Source organism: Trichoplusia ni, chromosome 23, assembly GCF_003590095.1.
Source record: "Trichoplusia ni isolate ovarian cell line Hi5 chromosome 23, tn1, whole genome shotgun sequence".
NCBI classification, from domain to species: domain Eukaryota; kingdom Metazoa; phylum Arthropoda; class Insecta; order Lepidoptera; family Noctuidae; genus Trichoplusia; species Trichoplusia ni.
Window position 1 is genome coordinate 4,621,027 of NC_039500.1, and position 16,579 is coordinate 4,637,605.

At 36.1% G+C, this 16,579-nt stretch overlaps 2 protein-coding genes across 5 annotated transcripts in view; both read right to left on the reverse strand.

Annotated features, from left to right (window-relative positions):
• LOC113504703 (high affinity copper uptake protein 1-like) overlaps positions 1–10,849 on the reverse strand; it is a 37,344-nt gene extending 26,495 nt beyond the window's left edge. Inside the window, exon 1 of one of the 4 annotated variants that reach the window (XM_026887106.1) lies at positions 10,716–10,849. The gene's annotated coding sequence lies outside the window, so the exon portion shown is untranslated. Of the gene's footprint in view, positions 1–3,248; positions 3,383–5,606; positions 5,710–10,709 lie in introns of those variants that run through there. The other 3 variants (XM_026887107.1, XM_026887104.1, XM_026887105.1) reach the window with 3 other exon arrangements.
• Positions 10,850–14,375: 3,526 nt separating this feature from the next.
• On the reverse strand, positions 14,376–16,579 carry LOC113504830 (uncharacterized protein K02A2.6-like; the record flags this gene model as incomplete). The annotated part of the gene is given in 1 exon segment (XM_026887297.1): positions 14,376–16,579. A coding segment is annotated over 1 exon segment (2,130 nt), but the record flags the coding sequence as incomplete, so codon positions are not given.

Genomic DNA, 16,579 nt, shown 5'->3' on the forward strand with positions numbered 1-16,579 from the left:
GATTACATTATTAAAACAACAATTCCGTATTACAATAAGTAAGGATCGTGTTTTCTTTATAATATTGTCTGAGTTTTCTCAGTGAATGTTAATAATAGACTACATATTTATTACATGGCACTAAAGAACAGAATGTATAGAGATGACCGGTCTGAATACGTGATTACTCGAAATGAAATGTTTAGCGGAATAATTTTATTTTAATGAAACCTAAACGTTACAAAATTATTGATTCAAATGGAGGAAATGTGACTCAATGTGTAGGGACTTGTAATTAGCAATGTGATAATCTTAATATTAATTTAGACTATATTAATATACTGTTATTTGTCTGTAAGTCTCTCTAAGAATAAATAAATAAAAATATATAAATAAACCCGTTGAGATTGGATGTTCTTCTTTTTAGACATTTTTCTTAACTCGATTAGTTTTTTATTTGTCATCACGATTTAAACCTAAGTGCTGCTTTAATATTGTAGACGGTATGCAAGGCCTTTAATAATAATACATAACATTCTTATACGTATTGGTGGACCCTGTGATATTCTATTTAATTACTTACTGATCTTTTGTAAATTCTTGATTGAAATTGTATTGCGAATATTATTTATTTGTACAATAACAGCTGTTGCCACTATTATTCTTCTATTGAAACACATGTTCACAGCAACCACATTTATATACGCGTATCGTTATCATTTATAAAAATATAAACAAATAATTATGTTAAGTATTTATCTCTACGCATAAATATTCTCACGTCTATAAAAACTATGAAAGAATATGTCGTTAGAAAATTATGGTAGATATTATATAACCTAAGATTTTGTTTAAAACATGTAGATTTCTATAAAAATCTTAAAGAGACAATAATTATTTTTTTATCCTTATGCGAACAGTGAACAGGTTTGGTTGTTACCTACAAGGATGTAAAGTCACATGAAAAAAAGTTGCACGAATCCAGCGCGTATGCCTAAAATATAGATTTTTTGGAAGGAAGAAAAACTGGGCTATGACGCAATATTTCCTACTGCAGCTCACATCACCTACTTATTAACAGATTACATTTATTTTACTCTCAGAAGTGGCTCTAAAAGTCTTAATATTGTCATAACAAAACTTCTATAAAAAAGAGCATTAGAAAATTTAGTAGAGCGGTTATCTCATAGCCATGAACGAAAAAGTAGCATTAGTACTTGACTAATTTATACAAAATAGAACAAAGAATCATTTAATAGTATAATTAACTAAGTAGAGCCTTAATTACCTAGTTCAATAAATCGCATTTGGCCTCGTTATTAGCTCATGTCAGTTCATCGTGTATTTGGATGTAGTCTGCGCACGCGATGTTTAGTTAAACAAATACATTCACGATACGCACGCGTTGCGGACTGTTACGATACAGTTACGTTGTTGCTGGTGCTCCTAGACCCTGGCTTAGGTTTAAACAGGAAAATTTGCATATATGCTATTTGTTGAAGAAAATGGATTATGACTCTACAAAGAGTACCCAAAAGACTATGTCTCATGAATCGTGATAGCTGGACAGTTGAAATGTTCACAGAATTTGTATTTCTGCTGCTGCTGTACAAACGAATACTAACAGTAGTGCAATAATAATTACCATTATAAAATATCCAACCGATTTGCCGAATTGAATGAATTTTTGGCCAATTTGTATATATTATATGTATGTCGAGACTCCAACTCGCACTTGACCGTTTAACTTTTTAAATGTGACATTAATTCGGATATTAAAAATGAATTTACTTAGTAATATTTTATACGGTTTCGAATCAGTACCGATGGTAAAATGAAATATCTTAAGAAGCAGTCGAAGCAAACTGTATAAATCTAAAGAAAAATGATGAACGAAAATAAAATATCCTTATTGTATACACGATGCTTATGTCTTATTTACGTCAAATAGATTACTTGATAAATATAACATGAACGGATAAAGTTGTCCGTTCCTAAATCCAATAAAAACAAAAGAAAAGCGACTTAAAAAACTTCAATAACTTGTAAGGTAGAGTCAATTATCTCAGCGCTACATGTAAACAATGCAAGTACACACAGCAACTAAAGTCCGTGAACATAATCAGATTTATGCAATACTGAAAGACAATCATAAGACTAAAACTATTTTTGGAGGGTTTTTTTCTTCTAGAAACCAAAACTCTACAATATTGTTAATGTTTAGAAGTTAGACTGTCTTTTTTTTTTTTTCTTTGAGTTCGACTCGCGATCCCGCCGCGTCTGCTCATGTTTAAGGACTCCGGTTGGGTCCGAAACTAGTCGGGCTACCCCGATAAATACGCGTGAGTAAACCGTTACATCATTTAATAATGTTAGACTGTCGTCTGAATTTGTTAATTTCGTTGTATTGACGTTACGTCTTTTATCGAAACTTGGGTTATATCATTATTATTTTAAGTTTAAGCACCTTTAAGGTATAAATTTAAGTTGCTACCCGCAGGAAAAATTGCAGGTGCTGGCGAACAAGAAATCCTTATCTATACACGCAGACTCTTTCCCCAGCAATGGGATGGTCCTATCTTGATATCTATCTTATTTAATGTCTGTTATGTGTATGTTTGTATGTTCCGGTGTTGTATGTGCGCCGGCGACTCCGAGTTAGCTAACAGTGCAGTGTAAAGGTCACGTCGTAACCACTCACTTATTTGGTGAGTTTCTATGAGTGCCTGCTGCCTTGTGTAATTCATCTTATATAACAACATTTACTATTGATGTGTATTTTGAAATGCATCGACAAGCTTCGTGCTTCATTTTACAAGAATCGTAAATAGAGTAAAGTTATGGTGGAATATAAAATTGTTTTCTTGATGGCGGCATGTGTACCATAAATAACTAAAACCGATAAAGTTATATAAATCGCTTGTTCCGCCAAACAAAGGCTTTTAGCATAATCATATAAACAATGACCAGTTTCAGTAAAAAATAGTTATATGAAATTAAAATGTGCAAATAATGGATTTGTATTAATTACATTTATGGTAATCTGACAAAATTTATAAGGTCGTAAGACAACAACGTATCCTTATCTGATGTAGCCAATCTACCTCTAGGTTCCCCTCTTAATTATGTAGTGATTACCGAAACAAAAGAACGCTCACAATAAAACTTTGTTTACTATCAAAATAACAAGACCAATTATTTTGCAAGGACGCGAAAATATCTATATAAGCTACTAGTTTAGGTCATAATTCTTACATTCAAATACTTACAAGAGTATTCCAATCAAAGAGTTCGGCCTTGAGTCACAGAAAACTGTGTTTTAAACAAATGTTTGTCAATATTCACTCGCGATCGCGACAGGGAGCGTGACAGCTGACAGCTGAGGTAACGACCGCGTGCGGCGGGCGGCGGCGGCAGAGTGGCGCGGGCCGAGCGCGGGCTGTGCGCGGGCGCAGCGCACACAACTCGCCGCGGTTACGACACAACCACTCAAACTCGTTATCTTTGCCACTTGATTGCACATGCAACCACACAGACACACAACTTCGCGGTACATCGCGAGCACCCGAGGGATGGAGATCATTATCTGACAAGTGTTTGACCTTGAACTGGTCAATATTTGGGAATCCCGATCGCCGATTGACGGTCAATTGATAAGATAACGATATCGCAACGTTTGATTAACTGTTCAGTTATATTTATTACAACATCATCTAGCAGTGGATATACACGCCTATATCAAGCACTCCTCCAGCACACTTATGGTTACTGATGTCTTCCGTAGAAACAAATCAGGCGGCAGGTGCCTCGAAACCTCGAAACTCTTAACATAATATTTGGAGTCTGCAGCTAAGTACATTGTATACAAATAACACTTATTGAATTGTAGAGAGAAACCTCGAAGTCTAAATTGTCTAATTCAAAAAGTCTCGGTACGGGAGGCGAGTGAAATTTCATTATTATGAAATTCCCTGTCTTATTATTCTGACATACCTGGCGAGGTCTGGTCAACCCCCTACAACCACAACATCCGTTACTCTTCACCGTTAACCTGATAAGCGACATTCTCCGCGGGCGCGACATTGTTGACATGTCACCGGCGCACGCGCAGCATGCTAACGAAAGCCGCAGCAGGAAGTGACGTCACGCACGGGTTACGTTCAGAAGACGCGTATATAGATTATGTCACCGAGACGCGGATTTATTACATCGATTCCTAATTTATTATGTTTTGATTTTATATATGTATGTCATTATCATATGTTACGTATGCTTGGTTTATTGAACTCCTTTTCTATTAGATCATATTATAATATTATATCATTTCATCTTTGTGACTCTCTTAATTTTGTAGAGTCCCTAAAATAAATTAAGTCGAAGCTATGAACACCTAAACAGGTTATGAAAACAATAATCTTTAATATCTTTTAGCGACTGGATCAGATGACCCTATGCTATTCTAGGCTATATCTTGACCAGTCTCAACAAGTTTCGATCATAACTCTTGCACTTTATCGACTCCTGCGCAGACGAACATCGATCAATCGGCGTACACTTTGATGATGACGCCGCACCCGAACACACCAGAACACTTGGACTGCATACCAAATATAACAGATGTTGTTAATATTCTAAATAGCCCATATCGATACAAATCGATTTCTTATCGAGTTACATAATGCAGTGAGTTTGAAAAGGAAAACTTCAAACAAAGAAGTATTTTAAAAGTAAGCAGGTTAAAGTAGAGCCTTTGTGTGATTGGAAAGATACTAAAGTTCATTACCAGACAAAGACAGGTCAAAGACTATATCATGACCCGAAAAATGTCTTTATTTTATGACTTGCTCTTTTTTTATTACCTAACTTTTGTGACGAATATTTGACACTTAGCTTATTCAAAAAAAGCAATACATTCATAAAATATTCATTATATATACCTGTATGAAGATAATACAGAATTAATATCAATTTACTTTGTATATCAATTCTCAGATCAACATCTGTAGATTTTATACAATTTTTACACCATTTATTACCTTCTCTATATTGGATAGTCGAACATATTTAATATTTAATTAGCATATTAGTAAGAGGCTTGATAATGAATTAATTTATGTTCGCCGAAATAGATTAAAAGAACGCGCAGTTTTCGAAGGTAATCAAATTCAATGGCAATAAAAAGTCAACTCAAGGATAATAAGATTAACAATAAGTATTACCGGGGAATAACCAGGATCACTTAGTAACAGACTTAATAAGTTCTTCGTTCATAAAAAAATGCAAGAATGATGAACATCGATTTGTTAGTTCAGTAAATGTATTTATTCGTTGAGTCCGTAAACAAAGAACTCCGAAAAACATAGTTTGTCTTATTAAAGTGAAAATCTTTATCATATTTGATACTCTACTTTTGTTTTTACTGTTTTAACAATTTAAATTTAAGAATTTTACCCGTAAATCAAAGATTTACGGGTAAAATTCTTATTAACAAAAAAAAAAAAAATCTTATTAATAAATCTTATTAACAAGTTGTACTCGTCACAAAAATATTACGTCACATTTATACAAATGTAAATTATTGGTTAATCTTAAGGGTAGATATCGGTACGTATATTATAAAATCCTACCTTATACCAGCTACCGTCCACTTCGTTCAGATTCCCGTGAGGTACTGTCAGGTCCTGCTGTAAGTCATATAAATACTCTGTGGAGCTATATCTAGCAAGCGCATATCTCTGTCAACCAAGCGTTACATTGATACTGCTCCGCGGTCGACTTATAAATGAAGTCATTGTCACTTCATTATGTATTAATTAAGGACATTTTAGTAATCACATTTGTGTATCAGATTCGATAGCTTGTGATTCGTTTTTCTTTTCATTCGCTCGCTGTTGTGGTTATAATACAGTGCTATAAGGAAAACCCGTGTTTTAATAGATTAATTGATTATCACTAAAATACGTAGCTGTCTTTTATTTTATTACATAATTTGTTAATATCTCGCACAGTAATTTGTGAATAAATAGCATGTCTTTTAAACTTATTAACATAGTTTCATATTATTTTAAAGCATTTAGTCATAGTGTATTTTGCTCTGATACTACATATTAGTACGTGTCTTGAATCTTCTCATGATTCTCTCTGCGTCCACAGCTCTACTTAATTCTAACCGCATAGAGAATAAAGTGTTCCCAATATGTTTACTCCAATACTAGGCAGACCACCCGTGACCATGAAATCACTGCTAAACGAACATTTCAATAAATAACTATGCCAGACAGAAAAACCCCAATCAACAATTGTAATGAGTTTATAAATACGTGCATTACCGAAATGGTATTTGCAAACCAAAGCAGTACCTACTTCTATTTCAAGTTCCGCATCTCAACAATTTTTGGACTAATTTATAGCCATATAAGATATATAATCAAATCAACCCTTTCATCAAGGTAATTGCAAGCAGAGGTCTTCGGAATTTTGAGACTGTTACGCCTATTAATTGTAAGAATCGTTGACTCTACCAAGATGTAATCAAGGTCTATTTGCCATGCCAAGCACTAGTAGACTACTATATGGGGCCAATCATTTTAACTTCACTTCTAAACCTTATCCACTTTAAATATGAGTGCACTCGACTAGAAGAAAAGACATATAAAAAGAGAATCTCCGTGATTACGTAAATAGAAAAAAAAAAATAATTCATCATTATCATCATCCACAGCCTTTATCCTCCCACTGCTGGGCATAGGACTCCCCTTTCTCGTGCCAATTTCTGCGGTCCTGTGCTAGCCTCATCCAGACTCGACCCGAGACCTTTAGTATGTCATCGACCCATCTTGCTCCCGGACGACCGACGCTTCTTTTGCCTTGTGTTGGCCACCATTCTGTCACCGCCTTAGTCCACCTGCCGTCACTTCGTCTGGCCAAGTGGCCTGCCGAGGTCCACTTCAACCTCATTATTGTGTCACCGACGTCTCGAACTTTGATTCGTTTTTGGATACCCACATTACGGACTCGGTCTTGGAGTTTGATGCCTAGCAATGCGCGCTCCATGGCTCTCTGTGCTACTTTAATAATAATTACTTGAATTAAATCACTAGGTATTTGATTACGTCACATTACACAATAAATATCAGCTGTGAGCCCAATCTAGTCCAAAACAAGGCTCGTATTATCGAGCAGACGTGACGGTAATACTAACTCGGTACACGTTATCCATTATAACTATGTATTATGCATAGCAATGACTAGTAAAAACCCGTGAAACATCGATATTTGTAGGCTTTGTTATTTTTGTCATTAATAGTCTAAAAATCTTAATACGTATTTACTGAAGTCTTTAAATAAATATCAGCCTCAGGATATTCTACTGCTTGGCACAGGCCTCTTTCCATACGGGAAAGGTTTGAGCATTGATCACCACGCTAGCTCACTGCGAGCGATTTCAGATTGTAATATTTCTATTTTTTTTTTCAGTTTTCCCCACGATGATTTCCTGCGTCGTCTGTCATTGGTATACCAAAATACAGATCACTAACCAATATATTTATTACAGCCTTCTCGTAATTAGACGTTTTCTTCATCAACCAGGAACCAACCGTTTTCTTTAAATAAATATGAATTAAAACGAAAAATAACAGACCTACCCATACAGATACGCAAAACATCTGCCACCTTATGTACATACATGATTTGGACTGGTTATATTGTTCTATCGACAAAAGAACTCATACACGGGTAAAAAGATAAAGTATCTTGTGGTATTCTGTTAATTAGTGATTTACTTTAATGACTCAGTCACCCGGTCACCTATTATTTCAAGGCGGTCGTAAGAACCTTTAAACTTTGGCTTAAACTATAAAAAATAAAGATAATCATTGAAATCTAAAGATAAACAAATTTAATAATTGATAGTTAATAAAATTATGGTTTGAATATTATGTCAACTGATTGTACTGTCGTTTTCAATTTTTTAAACTAGATGTCGCTAGTTATCTATGTAGAGTTACTCATTAATACTTATAAAGGGAAATTGCACCGCGCTATATGCGTCAGTCTGTCGCCAGGTTTTATGTGGTGACGTGATAGTTAAACAAATACTAAAAATAAAGATGTTAAGACACGCTTGTTATCTTGTTTTTCTTTGTCCTATAGAACCCTCAGCATGGCGAGTCTGACTCTTTACCGATTTTTCCCCATATTCCTTTCCCAGCAATCAAGCGCGGTCGCATCCTATTCACATATGTCATATCAAAGTCCTTTGCTCCCTAGCTCGTCAATCACGGACTATTAGCCTAGTAACAACATATTAATTGAATAACTTTATTTAATTATAATTATTTATAATCTCAGGACAACCAACTCTACACACAAGGTTTACAAACAGCTCTGTTGGGTAAACGAATGTAAAATTTAATGTTTTCAGTCAAGACACAGCGGTTAGCCATAAATCAGGTTTATATAAATATGTAAACAAAGAGTTATGTTGTCTGGACGTCGTAAAACCACTAACTACATGCTTACATGACTATCGACCCGGTAGCCCAGTGGCTGTAGAGTCGGCTGCGTCATGGATCAGAGTTCGATGACCAGAGTACCAAAATACGCAATACCAGATGACAACTGCAGGATTTGTGTTATTATTGACGAACGGCAGTCGTTTTTTCTAGAAAGCAACTTTATGTAGAGTTTTAGCAAAAGAGCCTTATAAGATATTTACGAAAAACTTGGATCGTAACGTTGAATGAACTGATGCAGGTTATATCTAACTATAATTATAACTTAAATGTTCCATATACACTCGTCAGTAGGTAATGAGGTCTCTATAGGTTTCTGACTGTTGTTAACTTTGTAGCCTTGATAAACTCCTACGCTAACACAACTCCAAGCCTGACCACAACCCTCAAGTATGTGATAACATGAAAAACAAACATTGCAACATTGTCATATAAATAAATAAATAAATGCGGACAACATCACATTCATTGTTCTGAACCCAAAGTAAGTTGCTGAAGCACTTGTGTTATGGAATTCAGATACAACGAAGGTACCACAAACACCCAGACCCGAGACAATGAAGAAATGTTAATTTTTACATTGACCCGACCGGGGCTCGAACCTGGGACCTCAGAGCTAGCGACACCTTGAAACCGGTGCGTACGCCACTCGACCACGGATCAATCCTACTTACTTTACCTACTAACCTATTATGCCGATATTACATAGATATAAAGAACTACCCTTTCCTACTAGACCTTCTAAAATGTATCAGTCTCTACATTTCCTTAGAAAGTGAAGAAGACTCATGTCCATGGGAAAATTTTGCTCAGGATTAGACTTGAATACATTTTTTTACTTGTAATTTTAGGGTTTCTAAAACAAATGTTTTAAACGGAATACTATTATTAAGTCGTAGCTATCTGTCTGTCTTCGTCCTTCTGTCATGAGGCTGTAATTCAGTAAATTATTTTTATTATATTTTATTTTATTATTTTATGTTTTTCTGTAGATCACTTAGTCATCCCTCAAGTATTGAACCGAAGTACACGTGACCGAACATCTCTATCTTAACAAAATGTCATTGAGAGCTACAAATACCAATCCTTAACATTTATCTTAATAGCAATTTAATTAAAAATAAATGATAAACGGTCTCTTGTGTAAATCTGAATGCTTCGTATAATAGCCGTGCTGTGGATGACTGAATGCACTCGTTATGCAAATTCAATATGCTGTGATAGCGTTATCAATCAATAAACTCTGCAGCCATGATGGATACAATGAAATGGCTCATAATAGCTAAGAACAGATTCCTTATTTATACGTTTTGGAAAAGTTTAAGGTGCAGTATTCATGTAGCCTACCTTAAATAAAACTGGTCAAGTTTGAGTCGCACTCTCACCGAGGGTTCTGTACAATACGTTAAGGATAAGTGTGTGACAAATTATTTGTAGGTACCAGTTGTGGTGTTTGTTTGTCACGCAACAACGAATGTATGACCGTTGCTTAACCTCGATTTTTATTTTAGTATATTTTTATGACTGCAACAGAAAGACAACATAGGTGAATTCCAACTATCCGATTCACGAGGTATAGGCTGGTAACGTACAGGCGGACGGACAGCGGAGTCTCGGTAACAGGGTTCGGAACTCTAACGAGAAAATAACACACGCATTTGTGAAAGCAAGATACTGCTCTACCGCATGTAGAGCGACATCTTTCTCCCACAAATACAACGTGCCTGTTCAGGGGTAACGGTAAACCCTAGTTTCTTTTTATCTTCATGGATAACGATTGTTTTCGACTATTGTTAAGTCATATTAGTTTATTAATATCTGTGAGTATCTACCGATTATCTATTTGTAAAGGTATTCAATAATCTCTGTTTGCGAATCAGGTGATATTGTGTTTTTTTTTCAATTACGCAAAAATTCAGAATGACTAGAATTACCTACAAGTGATTATTGAATTAATTAAAACAGTTTATCTGTTGTTTGTTATTCATATTGTAATAGGTACTCTTTGTATAATCTGCATGTTTTAATTACTTTCTTGTTATGAGTTATTGGGTTAACGTACCTGTTGATAATATTTTGTAACGATGCAGTTTTGCATCAAAAACAATGTAAAATGAGTTAAAATTGGAAATTATATGTTATTTTTTACCCAGTTAATTACTGAAATTAAAAGGTCAACACTTCTAAAATAAAATAATATTAAATTATACCTACATGTACATACCCACCATTATGGTTTGACACACCAACTCCTGAACGCATTTTAAATCCAACAGGCATTTCCTTAAACTATACACAAACACTAAAAAAGCACCAATACACTTTCGTAAACATTGCACATTATGATACTAATTAAAAACATCACTGCTTTTCAAAATAATATTAGAATAGATCATTAGAAAAATTTAGATTTATTCATTGAAGTGTTCATCACAATATTAACGCACTTTCATAGTTATTTAAAAACTATTAAGTATTATAATTATGTGCTAACAATCCAACTAGACGGAGACGGATCACCGCTTTCAAAGTTATCTATAAGAAGTGCGCGTGCGCATACAGCTTGGTGCGAGCCGCGAGGGACTCCGCCGTGTGCAAATGTTGACGGTGCACGCAGCACCTCTTAGTAAAGACCTGAGAAACTGGTTTAGGATAGTTCCAATATATTGGGATAAAATATAATTTTATTTTTATCATAGTGTAGAACCTATTGTCAGGCAAAGCTCATAGGGCTAGATAAAGCTTTTTCTCAACTTTTAAGAGAAATAATCAAAGCAGGCTTACCAACGACTAATTATTCTAATATCTATTATTTATTCGGTTAAATAATTTTAATAATGAACTGGGACTGCAACCAACGTCATCTAAAATTAATATCGAGTCAAATAAGTGTTTAAAGTTTCAGCGATCTTTTTTCGTCATTTAAGGTAACATAGAATCTACACCCTCAACTAATATACATGCTATCATTACAAAATTCATTTAAGATATTCTGTAAGCACTAACTCTATACAACATTCCTCCAAGTACATCAGTTTAGATAATAGGTTAGATCAGTTGTTAGCCAGCTTCGTGGTCTGAGTATGTTCTAAGTCACGACCGAGGGCAGCGACCTCCGCCTATCAGATAGATGCAGATAGTACAACACGGCGAGGACTGTCGAGTGCAGGCACTCCCGGTGAGGACCCTCTTCACAGGACTGTAGTAGCTCGTGTAATGTTGTGTTTACTCCACTGCAAAATATACGACAATCTTGAAAGATTGCATGCACGACATACAGCGTGCACAACAGCGTCCATATCTGTAGACAACACTAAGTCAGGATAATCCTATCGGTAGTCTGTTAGGTACCTAGACAACTTAACCTCTAAAAATCATTCTGAATTCTCAACAATCACGTCAACGTGATTACAATTGGCATTACTGAAGAAGATTAACATTCGATAGTGACGCGGGTGCAGGTTGCCGTGGCGACCGGCGCCCGCGCACCTAAACTACTCTATCAATGATAATAATTGATATTAAAGCTGCTGATAAAGAATTTGAGTGGTGCCGCGTGCAACGTATTTAAGGAGATGCGCTATTGTTCCAAAAAAAGGCTGGCTGAAAAGTCTGTGGAAATAGCTTAGGAAAGACGAGATATTAGAGTAGTTTGAAAGCACTGACTTGATTATAAAGTAAGAAAGTTTTTTACTGAACATTAATTTAAGTAACACCATAAATCAATGTTTTAACATTAAGGCACACTCAAATTTTAGTAACTCGTTTTTTCCCCGTTGTAATTTAACAAACTATTACCGAAAAAAAATTGTGTAGGTAAGTCAACGAAACTAAGCGCCGTTAAGTAGATCTAAATCGTTTTAAGAAATGGTAACTAAAGTTCCCCAAACAAAAGTTTCATAACTTCTGAAAACTATCCAAATATCTTCTCCTTAAGTGTTGTTCACCCGGCACTAAATTGTTTAGTGCCGTGCGCAAAAAGGCTTTTGGTAAATAATTGTAATCAACAGCAATGATAGCACCAGATCGTTGGTCACTCGCAGTCGAGTCACAGGTACAGTGGCGGCCGCGTGGATACCACCGATAACTAACCTTGCACAATCATATCGAAAATACACCAAATTAACTTATAATTATTGTGAAATAATTAAATCTCTCCAAAACAACATTTTGGTACTGCCAATGACATCTATCGTCGAGTAGGAATGACTCGCCATTGTTACGAATGCATGAGTCATATGACTTCTACCACTTGATACTAGATGGCGTCGTCCGCCGACTAAACTGAACCAACTACGAAATTTTACACGTATGCTGTTTAATATTAGTAGATAGGTATATGTATTAATATTGATAAAATTAATTCATAAAACCGACTTACAAAATTTTTACTCTTCTAATTATAGTAAATGTTATCTAGGTCGAAATTATTATTTTTGTCAGATTTGTCAAAACATTTAATTGTTGTATATTATCTTAACATCTAACTTTCATAAAATAAACTTCACTAAACTTTTTTTAAACTTTAATATTTTTTATTTGTAAATAATTATTTGATTATTTCTAATCGTGTTTATCATAGTCATTTAACACGTTTAAGCTAGGCTGGTGCAGCAAAACGAGATTTGTTAGTATCTAGGTATGAGTATCGCATAACTAGATTTGGAAATATTATTTTTACTGTTGTAAACAGTGTAAGAACTCTTCTAAAATGATAAGTTTCTAAGTTCATGCTATATAAGTACGCATGCCCTCCGAATATTAACACCTTGTAATTACACGTAGATACAAAGATCTTAAGCATATCTTCAAGGTTCTTTCAAAATCTTGTCCACAATATCTGCAAGAATTCTAGAAAAAAATAAATTAAATCCATTTTAAGTAGTCTGCAGTTTGCAGTAAGGATTAAGAACCGAGATATGCATGCACATTATATGAACCGTTCATGCGTAGAGGCGTGATTGAATTAACAAACATGGCCAAAAACTGGAGTAAAAACTGGGGTTATTATGAATAGTAGGGAGATCGTTTGACCTCTAGGCGCCACCGACAGTGGCCGACGTCGGGGGCGTGTCGTGTCACGCCGCATCGCGTTACAAAGTGCCGCTATGCGCTTGACAAGCATCTGACAATCCGACACGCTTAGACCCATAGAAAAAAATTTAGAAAATATACCAATATGTTTTGTATAGAAATAATATTTGTGTATTAGAACGCCGCAAAATATCTACAAACTGTTTCAGTCACCGCAATAGTTTTAGATCGTAAGAAATTTGTAAATTGAAATTACTCTGCGGACTAGACTAGCACCTACATATACTTATTATATCTGCATTAGCGTTTTGCATATGTATATTATATCTGCATTATGCCATAGCGTTTAGTTGCTTGAGATGAGCTTGAAAGTCATCTTATAATTTAGCCAACCTAATATGTGCTCATACATGCAATAAAGGTAGAAGTAAAATGGCTTCACGTATGCAAAATATGATTCGCATAGTGTACTTACGCAAGGCTAGTTAGGATTCTTGCACTTTTAAAGTAATGTGGAAAACTACTTTTTTCAATATTTTCCATTATATTATTCATCCATGTCCAATTAGAATACTTATAGGTGTAAATCCTTTTCAATTAGAACATTTCTAATAATATGAATTGTCAGATATTTAAGCCTGTCGCGTCTTTAGTTAATCGTTAATTAAAATTGTAATTAATTTAATTTTATATTTTATAAGTGATAAATAATAGACGTTTGCATAGTTCAAGCTTCTATTTTCAATTGCCGCCATTCCAAATCTGGCGCGTCGCTCCTCACTTAACCACAGACAACACAAATATTTATAATCATATGTAACACCTCCACCCTTAATTATTACAGATAAACTTACTTACTAAATTATATTAAACAACATATCAATAATAATCTTAACAATCTTATAATATATTTTCTTACTTCAATCATCATCAAACCCATATCTCTTAACCGGTTTGCGTGTACGATTACTAGTTCGTATATCCCGAGTAATAGGAACCCTAGGACTACCCGTCTCCTGCACCTTGGGCATATTTAAAGGTACACTTGACGTTGACAAGGGTTCACTTGTAACCAAATCACTTCCGTCTGTTTGCGTGCGGGATGTTTCCTCGACCAATGCTTTCGTCAAGCTGGTTCCGTTTGTCCGGTCCGGTTCTGTGTTCGGCGCTCGATTATTGTCCGAAGGAAACACGAGAGAAGAGCGAGAGCTCTTAACAGGCTGAACTGGTTGAAAGTTCCTAAAGTTTGCATCTACTAGCCTAGCTGTCCTATTTATCACTCTTGGTTTTAGTTGGTCAATGTGTCTATGCACCTCAGTGCCGTGGATAGATTTAACATTATAATCTGTACTACCTGTTTTCTCTATAACAGTCCCTGCAGACCACTTGTTTGAGCTACGGTATTCTCTGAACCATACAAGGTCCCCCGGATTAAACTGTCTTGTGACGCCACTCGATGTAGCTTCTACTGTCTCTTGGCGAGCTCTAATAAGTGCCTTCTGGTCTGGTTTCAAACAATCTAACCGCATGCGCAAGTTGCGCCCTAATAACATCTTGGCGGGGCTTTCCCCGGTTGTATAGTGTGGTGTGTTTCTGTACGCCAGCAGAAAACGACACAATGTGGAGTGTACGTCGGATTTCGATTTAATCGCCTTTTTAATGCTCTTTTTACAAATTTTAACAGCGTTTTCCGCTGCCCCATTAGAAGCTGGGTGATAAGGTGCCGAAAATATATGTTCTATACCATTATTATTTAAGAATTGCTGAAATTCTCCACTGAAAAACGGAGGGCCATTATCACTAACCAATTGTTTAGGTAACCCAAATCTCGCCCACATCTCTCGTAATTCTTTTATTACCGCTTGCGATGTGGTGCTCAGCATTCTAATAGCTTCAATCCACTTTGAATGTGCATCGACTACCACTAGATAAGTAAGACCGGCTACCGGTCCTAAGAAGTCTACGTGTATCCTGGTCCACGGTCGATCTGGCCACGGCCAGGCGCGGGGCGCATGCGCAGGTGGTGCGTCCGCCACTTCAGCGCACACGGTGCAGCTGCAACATGCTGTCTCTAGTGCCTCGTCTATTCCCGGCCACCATACGTAACTTCGCGCTAACGATTTAGTTTTGACTATGCCCATGTGACTCTCATGAAGCTCAGCGATCACTTTATTCCTACACGTACTAGGAATTACTAGCCTATGTCCCCACATTACACACCCTAGCTCAATATATAATTCCTTTCTACGGTTAAAATATGGTTTTAATTCTTTCATTTCGACCTCGACCGGCCAGCCATCGTTTATATATCTGGCTACTCTGCTCAATACACTATCCGAAACGGTTTCTTTTTTTAACGTTTGATAATCTAATAACAATGCTTCCGCGGCAAAGTGTAAATACGTTTGTTCAGGTGTGTCTAATTCTTCACTAATAACCCCTTCTTTATGAGTGCTAATTAACCTAGACAAAATATCTGCCGTGTTTTTATCTGATCGAATGTACTCTATATTAAAATCGTAAGCTGATAGTTTAATGGCCCACCGCTGTAAACGACTCGCCGCCGTGTTCGGTATTCCTGCATGGGGCCCAAAAATTGTGACCAGCGGTTTATGATCTGTACGTAGTGTAAACTTTCTGCCATAAAGATACTGATGAAACTTGTCTACCGCGAAAATTATAGCCAAGGCTTCTTTATGTATCTGGCTGTAGTGTAACTCCGCGGCAGTGAGCGCCCGCGATGCGTACGCCACAACCCGCTCGCTGCCGTCAGACGCGCGCTGTGCCAGCACGGCCCCCAGCCCGCGTGCGCTCGCGTCGCATGTTACTATGCTCTCCAGCGATATGTCAAAGTGTGTCAATACTTCAGTACTACATAGAAGTTGTTTAATTTTATTGAACACATATCTATGTGTTTTAGTCCATTGCCAATGTTTACCTTTCTTAAGTAATTCGTAAAGTGGTGTAATATGAGTACTCAAATTCTTAATGAATTTTCCATAGAAATTAACCATACCGAGAAAAGACTTCAACTCTGAGACGTTAGTTGG